Consider the following 14317-nt stretch of genomic DNA (forward strand, 5'->3'; position numbering starts at 1 on the left):
TTCATGTGCCCTTAGGAGAAAGTATTTCTTGGCCTGAATTATCTGTATAACTGCTTAGATTCTCTATTTTTTTTTTCTCTGATTTAGATGGGATCTTGAAGTCAAACAAGTAGAAAAATTAGTGGAAGTGACACTGATAAATATGCAGAGTGATGCATATCGATGTATCTAGAAAGTGGAAGAATGCTGAACAAATTTACATTCAATGAATGCAGTTTGGATGACTGAATGGTGTTGCTTGTTTAGACTTTCATTCCCAAGATTAACTCAAGTCAAAGCTTTAAGCCTTGACCTAAGCAGTAGCATATAACAGTGTTTGTACTACAGCTCCTGATGTGAAAGGCCAGATAGTATTATTTGTTAATAATATTTTATGTCTTAAGCTTATATTTTTTCTCATTCTACATAATATCCTTAAGAGATCTCATCCACTCCCATGGTTTGAATTGTGAGCCATGTGGTGATGACTCCCAAATTTAAACTCTCAGTTCAGATCTCTCATCTATTTTTGTAAATGATATCCCTCTCTGGATGTTCCACAGACGCTCCCCCAACCCTCAAGATGCCCAGACTGAACTGCTCGTCTCCCTCCCACCACCTCCTTATTGCCCTTTGTTGGTCCAAGTCTTGGTCCAACTCTTGATCCAAGTCAGAAACTTGTCACACTCACCTTTCTACATAATCAAACATGAGTCTTGTCATTCCTGTCTCCTAAATCTTACATCTCTTGGGTCTTTCCATGTCTCTCCTCTTCCTCACTAGCCTAGAACACTATCATCTCTCACCCACAGTACTGCAAGTCTCTTGCTTCCTCACTTCCCACTGTTTCTAACTGTAGACAGTGTCTGGCAGATTCTCACAGCATGCTATGCTGAAAGCCCTTTAATCGCTATCCACAATTCTAAACACTTTAACAAGGCATACAAGGCCCTTCGAAATTAGGTCCATCTATCTACTTGGCCACGTGGCTCACATCGTTATTCTAGCATAAGTAGTGTATAGCTCCGCAAATGTGTCATGCTTTCTCTTCCGTCCAGGCCTTTGCTTTTCTGCTGGAACCAGATCAACACATACTTCACCAGGATAATTTCTTAGTGTCTTTTAAAATGTTACCTCCTCCTGGAAGCCTTCCCTGACTCTTTTTGTTTGCTCCTATAGTATCCTGACATTACTTTTATTTTAGCACTTATCGTCCTATACTTTAGTTGCCTTTTACCTGACTCCACTATATTGTAAGCTTCTTTGGTCAGGGGCCCTATCTTGCTGCTGAATTCTCATTTTCTAACATAATGCTTGACATATAGTTGGAGATATACGTATATGAAATAGAGACAGAGAAGGACACAGTACAGAGGCCCATGCCCCACAACTAAATAAGTGGTCATGAGAATGGAAGACATCTAGTACATATTGTATCACAGTAGAGAGAGCATGACGCTTGGAGCCAGATAGACCTAGATTTGAGTTATAGCTCTAGGTCTTATTACATGTATCCTTGACAATGTTTTATAAACTTTCTAAGCCTTACTTTCCTCATCTATAAATTGAAGATAATGATCTCTACCTTGTAGTATGGCTAAAGATCATTTTAAATACCTGGCATTTATAGTGGTGCTGATAGCTTATTTTTGTTTTGAAAGTACTATGTGAATAGTGATATTAATATAAATAAACAGATACATTATTAATTCATCACAAATGAAGTAGATGGCATAGGTGTGTTTTTCTTTAAAGAATTTTGAGAAAGGGGTAAAATTTTGAAACACCCAGAGTTAGAGAATCAGCTATTATATCCCTTAGCAAGTATAAAAATCTATTCGCATGATTTCGTTTCTAATTACCTTTCATTTGTTTTTGAATCGCTCTATTCAGAAACAAAAATGCAAGGAAAAAAAATATGAGAAAGGCTCTTGAAACCACATTGAATTGTACGAACTTAGTGGTTTTGAATTCGGGTATTTTCCATTTGTGAGTGGCCAAGCCCATCCATGGTCCCATTATGGAGAACTATTTGGCCCTTCTCCAGGGGGACGCTTACCTGTCCGCCCGAGCGCATCTACCTGGTTCTTCTGGGACCCGCTGACAGAGGCGATCACGATCCGGTACTGCTCCCCAGCCTCCAGCCTGTGGAACGTGTGCTCAGAGACAAGCTTGGGGACGGTCTGAGACTCAACCTTTTGATTCTGCCTGAACACTGACACCGTGTAGGAATCCACGTCCCCCCCACCTGGAGTCCAGTTCACCGTCAGGCTATCTGTCACCCCGTTGGGAGAAACGTGAATATTTTTGACAACACTAGGAACTAAAAAAGAAAATAAATTTAAAAAGCATCACTTAGAGAATGAACTGTGGAAATTTTCAACTAAAAGTTTCGTGCTTCCTACCTTTTAGCATCTACTGAAAAAATACATGTGAAAAAAATTGGTATCAATCTATCATTTTTCTCTAACTTTTCTGCTTGAACTGAAGTTGATGGGGGAAGTTTAGAGGGACATCAAGGCCAGTGAGTGGAAATGAAGAATGCCAGTTATATAGTGGGCGCTAATTAGATTGACTTGGTCCAAGTCTTGGTTTTCTCATTTACTAGTTGTGGGACTATCGGCCAACTGCTTAACCCCTGTAAGTTTCAGTTTCCTTATCCGACAAAGAGCAATGATAATAATAGCGACCAGCCCACGAAATTGTTAGGACTGAACAAAATGTACATATAAAATACTTGGCTGTGTGTCTAGTTCACAGTAAACTCTTAATAAATGTTAACTATTATAGCAACACTCCTAATAGAGTTCCAAAGAAGGAATATCCAACCAACCAATCAGGTTATTTATACTTAATCTGTAAACCTCACAGGCAACAGCTATTCATATCAATTCAATGTTATTTTTCAGAAAGCTTTTTTTTTTTTTGCGGTACGCGGGCCTCTCACTGTTGCGGCCTCTCCCGTTGCGGAGCACAGGCTCCGGACGCGCAGGCTCAGCGGCCATGGCTCACGGGCCCAGCCGCTCCACGGCATGTGGGATCCTCCCAGACCGGGGCACGAACCTGTGTCCCCTGCATCGTCAGGCGGACTCTCAACCACTGCGCCACCAGGGAAGCCCCAGAAAGCTTTTTTTTCTCCCCCTACTTCATACTTTAGTTTTGTTAAACCAGCTTGGACAACATTATTGTCATTATCAAGATAACCTTCTCCCTTCTTGCCACCCCCCAACCCCTTAGCCCTTTAAATCCTCAACCAAAACGCCTGGCTACCCAACATGCTAAATACACCACACTATCTAGTCAGGTTCTAGAGCCAGATTTCCAATTACCTGTGAAGCCCTCAATGAAGGCTGACTGCTGTACATCTCCACTGATCGTCAAGACAAGAATTTTATACTGGCGCCCTGGTGTGAGGGAGGTGAATCGATACTCAGTTGCGGTATTGACAAGGTGAAAAGGAGGAAATACTTTCATATCGTTGAAGAGCAGTTGGATCTCATACTGGTCGACGTCCCCATCAGCTCGTGTCCATGTCACCTGAAGGTCCTCAGTGCTCCTGTTCCGCAATGTGAGATCCTTAACAGCCTCTGGGACTATGAGAAGACATTTCAGGAAAGTGACTGATCAGAGTTTACTACACAATAATTTATGAATCACATTCACAGAACTGGCAAACATCTCCCTTTCCCAAATAAACCACTTCAGCTACTTCATGCATAATTAAACAAGAAAAATTGGAAGCAACTATTAAAATTGTAATTTTTTCCTGGCATAAATCTTATATGCTAAGTATTGGTAGAATATAATTGTAAAATGAGTTTTGATCTCAATCATAGGATAAAACAAGACATCTAGAACTTTAAATGCCACAATGCAGCAGGACAGGGAAGAAAAATGAGAAGTTTGGTGTTCCTGCTCCCCCACTATGCTTGCTTTTATCTGCCAATAAATATTCTGTAATTATAGGCCATGGCTTGGCTGAACGACATTAGCTCCAACTGAGACTAACTGGGAATGTAATTTACTGATCAGTAAGCAGAGAAAATTCAAGGTTCAGATAAATTATTTACTCGATGACCTTCAAGTCCCAACCAACTACCAAATTTTGCAATCTTTCCACTTACTTGTTCTTCCATTCCCTTGTTCACTGGCTTCATATTGTCCACTTTTTGTAGTAACAGTGACACTGTACAACCGTCCAGGGACTAGCTTAACAAATATACACTCGTTTTCAGACTTGGGAATGCTTTTCGTTTGAATGAAGTTGTTTTTGTTTTTAATGGTGACTTCATAGTGATCAAAGTCTCCAGTGGCATGTACCCAGGATACCTTTAAATAGTCGCTCCTGGCTGAGTTGCTGATACTGACTCCCTGGACCTTGTCAGGCACTGCAAAAGAGAACAGAAGACAGCTAGAGATTTAATGGTTCTGAGGGAGCAATTGATCACAGATGACAACATGAGACGATAAAGGAAAGTGAGTAGATTTTTACTGTGTGCATTTAAAAGAAAAATCTTAGACTTCAGATCACAAATTTCTGGAGGGGAAAGATTGTTATCAGTTTAATCAGTTTGGACTGATTAAATGGATCTTTTCACAGACCTGATGAATTAATTCTAATCCTGTTGTTAGCCTACACAAAGTGTCATGTACAAAATGGAGCATTAAACATAAAAACTGATGATTAATATGAATGATGGCAGTGATATTAATAATTCCAGCATACCTGGTGACTCAAGATATGATACTAAGTTACCAAGAAGAGTATAAACAATCCAAAAGAAAAACGGAAGATGAGGAAACACATATGGTAACTAATACGTGAAAAGATGTTCAACATCATTGGTGACCAAGGAAATGCAAGTCAGGGCCATGGCACAATACCATTTTACATCCATTTGGTTGGCAAAATTTAAAAACTTGATAAAACCAAGTGTGAGAGAGGATGACCATCTACAGGAGATTGGATGAATGAAGTGGTATATAAACACAGTGAAATACTATACAGCAGTCACAATTTTTCTTAACTCAAAACACAAAAATATGAATTTTGCCCTTAATATCAAAACACAAAATATGGATGAATCTTATCAAGATAATACTAAGTGAAAAATCTTAGTCCCCAAAGATTACATACTGCATAAAAAATACCTTTTTTGTATTAAAACAACTAAAATTTTAAAAATATAATTTTAGGATTACATAAATAATAAAACTGCAGGATGGAAGGCAAGAGAGAAAAATAAGAGTCAACATGATGGTTACTTTGGGATGGACCAATGAGGTGTGAAATACATGATCTGATACAGATTATTATCAAGTCCCTAGCTTTTATTTTGGGTAGTGGTTTCTCAAGTACATATTAAATTACTAAAAATTATTAACTAAATGTCTAAATTTAATTAAATGCCATAAAAACAAATTGCAGTGGCAAAGTGGCAACTGATGCATAGGATCCTGAACCAAGAATTATGATTAATCCAACTTTGTGCACCTGACATTCCCCATAAACATATAAATAAATGAACAAACAAATCTGTGCACCCATTGGTTTTTTCTCAATTGATCAATCAATCAATCAGTGCTTGTTAACCGGAACACTGTAAAATAAGGCAATTCTGTATTTTGAGCATGATATTAAGGATATTCTATTTTTTCATTTGGGGCTGTATTTTAATTCAAAAGTAGGCACTAGATTCGTTACTATTTGGCTATAACTGGATCTTATAAATATTAATGAGAAGGAGCATTGAAAAGAATATGAACTCAATCAGATTCAGGGCCCTAAATTTCTATCTTAATACTAGCATGTTCTCTGGATCGTGTAGCCTCTGTCTATGTTTGGTTTATGTTAAGGGATTTCTGCTCTGACCACATGCCATGCCTATGTCCAAGTTTTCTCTTCCACTTTCTTCCAAAGCATGAAATGACCCAGAAATTTCAATATTTTGGTATCTAAGCTACATTTTTCATGAAGCTTCTTAACACCTACAAGTTGCATTACTATCCTTTGTTGGCTTATGTGTGCTGGTTTTTGTACTGGAATATATCTCACCACAGATATGGAGCAAGGGCAGGTGTGCTTTTTTTCAAGATATTTATCTGGGACCAATCAGAGTGTTGCTAGAATTTAGTCATCACAGACTTGTACAGAAGAAATTCTGAAGTGACACTGTAAGTATGGGCTAAGAAAGGTCAGCAATCCAGGCAATTTACTGAAGACAAAGCAGGAAGAAAAACCAGGCTGAATACCATGCTAAGTCAGTAAGGGGCGCTCCAGGTGGAACTGGGGGTAATTTGTGGGACTTGCCTTGCTGTATGGTGAGATGATGTGATACAGAATTAGAAATATTGACACTTTCACCCGAAATGTAGAAGGCATTGAGACAATCAGCCAAAATCAACATGGCAACAACTCAGACACGACTCTCCAGTTAAACTGACTTGTCAGGGGCAGTGGTTTATCTTGATTGGTCATGGGCCAAATCCAAGTTCATGTTGGTAAAGCATCAAAAGGGTTCTTTGAATAAAGGATCACTTTTCTTGCATTTAAAATCAATCCTAGCACAAGGCCTTGCAATATGAAGGTCATGTGAATAGGAAACATTCATGAACTGACACCAAGGGGAAGCAAGGGGCTAGTGGTTGGATGACATATCCTTTAATTTCTGGCAATTTTTAGGCTCCAAATTAATCAACAGAAGACACTGACATAAGGCTGCTTTGTAAATAGAAATCAGATCTCAGTCAGTATTGTGCTTATCGGCATACGTAATAATTTGAGGGTAGGGACTATCTCTTTATATCCCTGACTAGTGTTTTCAGGGAGAGCATGACATAGTGGAAACAGCCTTGGAGCGCGGTAGGGGCTTGGCTACTGCTCAGCCGTGTGACCTTGGAGAAGCCACAGATTCCTCTCTGGGACTTTATCTCAAATGAGATGGGATTAGATCATTCTAAGGACACTTTCAATGCTAGCATGCTGTAACAATGTAAATTAGTGGTTCTTAACTTTCTGAGGTCACAGAAACTATGAGAATCTGATAAAAGCCATTCACTCTCTTTCCAAAGAAATGCACATACCTGCCCTATCCCTAACAAGTTCACGGACAGTTTGGGGGTTACTACTTTCCTAAAGTCTACCCACGCAGCACTGGGTGAAAACCCCTGATCTAGGTGATTTCTGATTATTCATTTACCAAACATTCATTACTCAATGAATGGCTCTGGAGCCTACTAGGCTCCAGACCCTGTGCTGGGGTATTGGATGATGTCAGTTGTCCCAGATTCTCATGAAAAAACTGACATTTTCGCGGGCCTCTCACTGCTGCGGCCTCTCCCGTTGCGGAGCACAGGCTCCGGACGCGCAGGCCCAGCGGCCATGGCTCACGGGCCCAGCCGCTCCGCGGCACGTGGGATCCTCCCGGACCGGGGCACGAACCCGCGTCCCCTGCATCGGCAGGCGGACTCCCAACCACCGCGCCACCAGGGAAGCCCAAAACTGACATTTTAAAATGCAAATATCAAACCATAGCTCAGCAGGAAAGATTTGATAAAATATTAATCTCACTTTAAGCAGAAATCTCAGATGTAAACCCCAGGAAGCATAAGTATATTGGGAAAACGGTAGTTGTCTAAACTTAGTTTCCAGCACATCGAAGACCAGGCCTTCAAAGCCTTTGCTAAGATTTTGCTCTTAGTCCCAGAATTATAAAGGTTCACATTTTCACCTTGTGTGTAAAAGGATGAACAGTGGTCTTGACGAACAGACATTTCAGGAAGGATTTCAGGACAGAGAGTTTTGTAGGTTCTGGAGTCATTCAGAACTGGGTTTAAATCCAGGATCTGAAGTGCACTGGCTGTTTCACAAGTTAAACAGTTGGACAAGTTATCCTGAACCTTGGTTCAGCATCTTATCAGAATCTGTAAAATGGGTATAATAACAACTACCTCAATAAGTACTTTATAAGGATTAAAGTAGTGAACATCCATAGAGCCAGGGTCTAGCAGCCCTAAACAGAAATACCTGTTACTATATTTGAATATACTATGAATTCTAGCCACGAAAATGGTGTTCATCTTACTTTAAAGGTAACATCTGCTCACATAAGGAACTTCTTGGGTGAAAATATGAAGACTCTATAATAATGTTGTGATCTCAATGGTCTTTAATCCCCCCATTACAGAATTGCTGCAGAACTGTGATGCCCTGAACCACATAGCCGGCTGGCTCTCATAGGGCCTGAACCTCCTGAGATCCTCACCTGTCCGCTCTTGGCCGAAGGAGTGATTTTCATATTTGCCACTCCTCGTCGTTATGGTCACATTGTAGAGGCGGCCCGGGGTGAGGGAGCTGAAGGAACATTCACTGACAGACTTGGCAATCACGAGGGACTGAACCACCCTGCCATCGTGGGAGAGTGTCACCACGTAGCTATCCACGTCTCCAGGAGCCGGCAGCCAGGATATGCTGAGGTAGTCATTGCGACCAGAGTTGTTCACCCTTACTCCACTCACACTGGAAGGGACTGGGATTTAACAAGGGGGAGAATATTTTAAAAGAAAGGCACAGTCAAAAGTCGGAGTCATCTATTGCGGTGGGCAAAAACAGTGTGGACTCAGGAGATCTGATTACCTATGAGGTCAAGGAAGGGTGACGATTTCACTGTAGCTTCTGGAAGCTGAGAGTTCTTACATCATTAGATTAACCAAGATAAAAATCCAAGGAAGTCTTTTGGATGCCTCATAAATACAAGGATGCTGCTACTGCATTTTTATGGTGTGGTTGTTTGTAAAGTGTTTTAAGTGGAGGTTTTTTTATGTGAACATGTCAGGAAGTCCCCTATGTAGGAAAGGGAACAGACATTAACTATCTAAATGAAAGAGCTTGAACCAAACCCATCAATATAGAAAGGTTTTTGAGGGGAAAGGTGAAGAGTGCAATAGCTTTTCTAAAAGTCTTAGGCATTGGGATAGCTTCGACCTTCTTGTGATTAATTTATTTATTCCTGGGGTGTCTAGTCATTTACACAGGTGAAGGGGTTGCATTTCCCTTCACAAAGCATTTCCTGCCCTCTAGTGGTGAGAAATAAACCTAAATGCCTATCCTAGAAGCAATAAGTCTGGAGACCGGACTTGAGGGCAGAAAGACATGCTGTGGCAATAATGGCCTTTCTGATGTCCACCATAATTATGTGCTTCTCTCAGTTGGGGTTTTAGCGTCACAAGCATTTACTAAGAACCAACTATTTTCCGAGTATACAAAAATGGAAAAGATGTGGATGACTGTAAAGAGTTCCCTGCCTACAAGTACAGTCTGCAAATTAATAATCATGGTATTGAATAATAGTTGTTCCATGTATTAGAAATAAATGTATGACAAATAGTACTGTCAGTAGTGAATATAAGAATAAAATATATAGTATATATGAACTGCACTACTGTTTTCATCATTGGTTGACTGACTTCCGCTATATATTTTCATATAATTGTCAATATCCGTACATCACATATAATGGACAGGATTTGGCTAGATGACCTCTGAGAATCTTTCTCATCTAATATGCTCTGACTTTGTGGTTTAATCCCCAAAGTCTTCTGTGCATTTACAAGCACTTATCCATCACTAAAATTATAAACAGCACTCTACTAAATAATTCTGCTAATGCTGTTCCATGCACATGGACATATCCCAGATATAACATTGAACTTTTAGCCATACTATTTATGTATTGATGCCTTCCTTCCTTTTTTTTCCCCTTTCCTTCTTTCATCCATCTAACCATCTGTATATCCCTTGGTTGTTCTCAGAATAACTATTCTTGTTTTTTAAAACTGCTGGGAATATTTGCAACTATCAACATTTTATTAGAAAGATATAATTATTAAAAGTTTCACCAAAAATATAAATTCATGTTTAAAAAAAAGATATAATATTTATTTTTTTTCTTTAGAATGAGCATTTTCTCAGGTTAGAATTAGATTTGTTAAGCACATCTGGTATCTTCAATTTTAAATATTTTGCCACCTTATCTAAGCTGGAAGGGTTTATATATATGTTTCAACTCTGTGGAAATATAAGTGAATTATTTCAATGTTGACTAATACTTCAGTAATTTGAGTAGATGGTAATGATTATGTAGGTTTTAGCCATTGAATTTTTTTACAATCTACCATGTACAGAATTTACTAATTGAGGCACCTTTCAAAACCTCTAGTTATTGTGTTTCTATAGTAATATCCCATTTTTCTCTTTTTTTCATGATAATGTCTGCACTCAATGTGTTTGAATAAAATAACTGATGTTTATATCTATTCATATCTTGTCCTCTCCTTAAGACTTTATTATCATTCTTCAAAGAATTTCTTGTCTCATTTTTGCATACTTCTGTTATATAATGGTCAAATATTGATACCTCTGTTGCCATTAAAATATAGGTATAAAAATAATTACAAGTCCCACTTATCAAGTGATCTCAGATATCAAACTATTTTAGTATAGCACCATACGCTGGACAGCCCTTGTGGTATTTTAAGATGGGAATTAACCTGTGTGGCGGCATCTGACTACTTGCTCACAAAACCATTTCCTTTTCCTCTTGGACACACAGCTAGACTGTATTTCCCAGCCACCCCTGCAGTTAGGTGTAGTCATACAACTGTGTTCCCGTTAATGGAATGTAGGTGGAAGTGATGTGTTTACTTCCTTCCAGCTTTAGTAGTCTTCCTCCTCCCCATAACCTCCATTCTCTGAAGAAATGGAGAGACCTCTGAGAACCTAGAGGAAGGAAGAACCACAGATGGTAGGAGCCTGGGTTCCTTAATTATTGCTTAGAGAAGAACCAACCAATAGAGTTGTCTACTCAGGAACACCCACATTGTACATTTGTATAAGCAGGAAATAAGTCAGCCTAATCTAATACAACTGCAACTCACTGGGAAATGGATGCAAGATCCTTTTCAACTCCTCTCCTAAACTTGTTATTTCTCCTTCCCCACTCTGATACCCTGTGTTAGGGTGACTTATTGGGGATGGAAGAGAAAATGAAGGCTTAGATAGATAAGTGAATGGCAGAGCTAGGACCAGAATCTAGACCTCTTGATTCCCCAACTAAGCTTTTCAGTCCCTCACCCCCAATTATGCTACATTGATGGACGGTGCCAAGAACCATTAAAAGAGAAGAAGGAAGGTATCAGGAAGAACACAGGCAACAGTGTCAGTTGCCACAGAATGACAGAAATGGGCAGACATCAGTAAATTTCTACCTAGACTATGAGATATTTTTTCAATGACTTATTTGCTCTTTTGGGAGAGTTAATGAAGTTAATGGTCCTTGGGTTCATTAAGCAGGTGAGATTCATGATTTTAGAAAAGGATATATCTATGGATACCTCACGCTGATACTCAGAATCTGAGCATTGGAAATATAGTGGGAGGAGACTGACATCCAACTTAACATAATCATATGAAATTAAACAGGCAAAGTCACTGACCTGAATTCACTAATAATTATTAAAGCTTCTATTGGATTTATTTAATTGTATATCTTTCTAAGAAACTGGAACATACATTTTATATTGTTTGTTTATGTTCTTTCTTTGTGTTGTGTAGAAAATTATATTCCCTTCTTTGGTGCTGCACCTCTGCCTGACACATATGACCATATGACATTTATTTGATTACTTAGCTCTCTGCCCTATTTGACTATGAGCTCTTTAAGGTCAAGGAACATTGTTTAGGTGGCATACGGTATTAAGCACCGTTTAATGTTGCTTGTGAAAATATATGGGATTGGGTAATTTTATTAGCTTAACTTTTTTTTTTTTGCGGTATGTGGGCCTCTCACTGTCGTGGCCTCTCCCGTTGCGGAGCACAGGCTGCGGATGCGCAGGCCCAGCGGCCATGGCTCATGGGCCCAGCCGCTCCGCGGCATGCGGGATCTTCCCGGACCGGGGCATGAACCCGTGTCCCCTGCATCGGCAGGCAAACTCTCAACCACTGCACCAACAGGGAAGCCCTAGCTTAACTTTTGACCATAGAAGTTGGAGATCATCTTTTTTTTCTGTGTCTTGAAACCAAGAATATGAAAGATAATGGAAGATACTTTTTAAAAAAAGTTCATGACTTGTTTACCTTAATCAGACATAAATATTTCAAAGAAAATCAGCTAGATGAAGGAATAAGCTTAGGTAACAGATGACTATCATGTCATTGCAAAGGGTTTTCTAGGAGTTCTGACACGTATTGGAGATTTTAGAAAATTTAGAATTCATTCTCTCCTACTCTCACCCATCACCCAATTTCCATTCCTGGGAGATCAACATGTACTGTCTGGATAGCATTGAAAATTGGCTTTTAGGAAGATCAGAGTTGGGTCTGTCTTTAGGATGTTTTAAAACACCTAGGATATACCCTGGAGGTTCCATGTGCTCAGATCGCCGTAGGTCACAGACACTCTTCTTACCTGTCCTTCCCTCCATCACCACTTGTCGGGAAGAGATTCCTCCGCTTACTGTGGTTACCACCATGGAGTAGAGGCTGCCCGACTTGAGGGAGTGGAAGCTGTATCTGCTGGTCTCACTGGAGACACTTTCATTTTTGATGACCACGTTTTCATGGATCAGTAAGACTTGGTAGAAGTCTATGTCTCCCAGTGCTTGGGTCCAGTTAGTGAATAGACTGCTTGTTGTCCCTTGGTTGGCCACATGCAAGCCAGTCACTTGGGCAGGCACTAAAACAGAGTAGACAGGGAAGAAAAAACAGATGACACTTCGTCACCCTAAGGAAGTGTAACAAAAATGAGTAAAAAATGGAGACAGTCTTGAAAATGCTAAAAAATATATATATTTTTTTGATATAGACACTCAGCTTTATTTCCTGTGAAATATGGAGAACTATTCCCCTACAGAGACTCTACCATTCTGAAAAAGCTGCTTATACGGGAAATCAAAATTATTTCAGATCCAAGGATAAGATGATGCATGCCTATTAGGTAGTCTTGATTTTTACATTTTAAATAATAAAAGGCTGCTATTGTTTTTATTATATGATATTGCTTATATGTGAATTCTAAAAAATAATACAAACGAACTTATTTACCAACAGAAACAGACTCACAGACATAGAAAGCAAACTTATGGTTACCAAAGGGGAAGGAGAGGGAGGGATAAATTAGGAGTATGGGATTGGCAGGTACATAAAAGGCGCTATTTTTGAAGATTGCTTACTTAATGTTATTTTATCTGTCTCTACTCCATGAGAACTCAAAGCCACATGATCTACTGGAGCTAATGGTTGTTATGGGGTGGTATTGGGAAATCTCTTTAACCTGATGATTAGATTGCAGTCTAGTAGACTGGTAATTCTTTATTGGCACATTCTCAAGAGGACTATTCTTATACATGAAAATGCTACAATACTATATGATATAGTATTATATAATAATAATAATGATAATGAAAATGATAACAACTGATTGCCTGTTATGTGCCAGTTATGGACTCTATGCTTTATAGATGTTATATTATTGGATACTCATTCAAAACTCTATAGAGTTGATTTTTTAAATTCCCTTTACAGAGGAGGAAACCAAGGATCATAATGTAAGTAACTTAGCCTATACAACAGTGCTAACAAATTGTCATTCTGGCGTCCAAAGCCTGATTTGTCTCACCTATGAGCCTGTGCCCTTTACCTAATTAACAACTACTGTGATTTTTAACCTGTCCATTGACAAATCTTTTACACAGATCTTGAAGTTGGCACTTGATCAACATACATCTCCTTTGTGCCTCTTCCCAGAATTATGATAATCAAAGGGAGTGGAACCTTGCACAACCCCTCTCAGAAGTCACTGACTTTTGGATTTAGGTACAAACATACTTATTAAAATACATTACTGTACATGGATCAAAAGATTCAATTCCAATTCTAAATTTCATATGGAAAGCAAAGGAATTAATATGCCAAAACAGTTTTGAAAAAGAAGAATAAAGTTGGAGGACTAACATCATCTGATTTCAAAACTTCTAGAAAGCTACAGCAATGAAGACAGTGTGATACTGGCAAAAAAGTAGACACATAGACTGATGGAACAGACTTGAAGGTCCAGAAATAGACCCAACACATATACCGTTGATTGATTTTTTTTTTTATAGAGATGCAAGGGCAATTCAGTGGAGAAAGGAGAGTCTTTTCAACAAATAGGACTGGAATTATTACATGTGCATAAGCAAAGAAATAAACTTTGCCCCATATCTCACACATATACAAAAATTAACTCAAAATTGATTATACACCTAAATTTACCACCTAAAACTATGAAACTTCTAGGAGAAA

The 14317-nt window shown here is 39.0% G+C and overlaps 1 protein-coding gene across 1 annotated transcript in view; it reads right to left on the bottom strand.

The window, feature by feature from the left end:
• The window catches only part of PTPRB (protein tyrosine phosphatase receptor type B), a gene marked incomplete at its 3' end in the record, with an annotated part of 114212 nt that overhangs the window by 44229 nt on the left and 55666 nt on the right, over positions 1-14317 (bottom strand). Inside the window, exons 10-14 of the mRNA XM_079714194.1 lie at positions 12444-12710; positions 8244-8507; positions 4104-4367; positions 3309-3572; positions 2039-2302 (exon numbers count right to left, since the gene is read on the bottom strand). Coding sequence (XP_079570320.1) covers positions 2039-2302; positions 3309-3572; positions 4104-4367; positions 8244-8507; positions 12444-12710 — 1323 coding nt within the window. The remainder of the gene's footprint in view (positions 1-2038; positions 2303-3308; positions 3573-4103; positions 4368-8243; positions 8508-12443; positions 12711-14317) is intronic.

This window comes from Hyperoodon ampullatus, assembly GCF_949752795.1.
Source record: "Hyperoodon ampullatus genome assembly, chromosome: 11".
NCBI classification, from domain to species: domain Eukaryota; kingdom Metazoa; phylum Chordata; class Mammalia; order Artiodactyla; family Ziphiidae; genus Hyperoodon; species Hyperoodon ampullatus.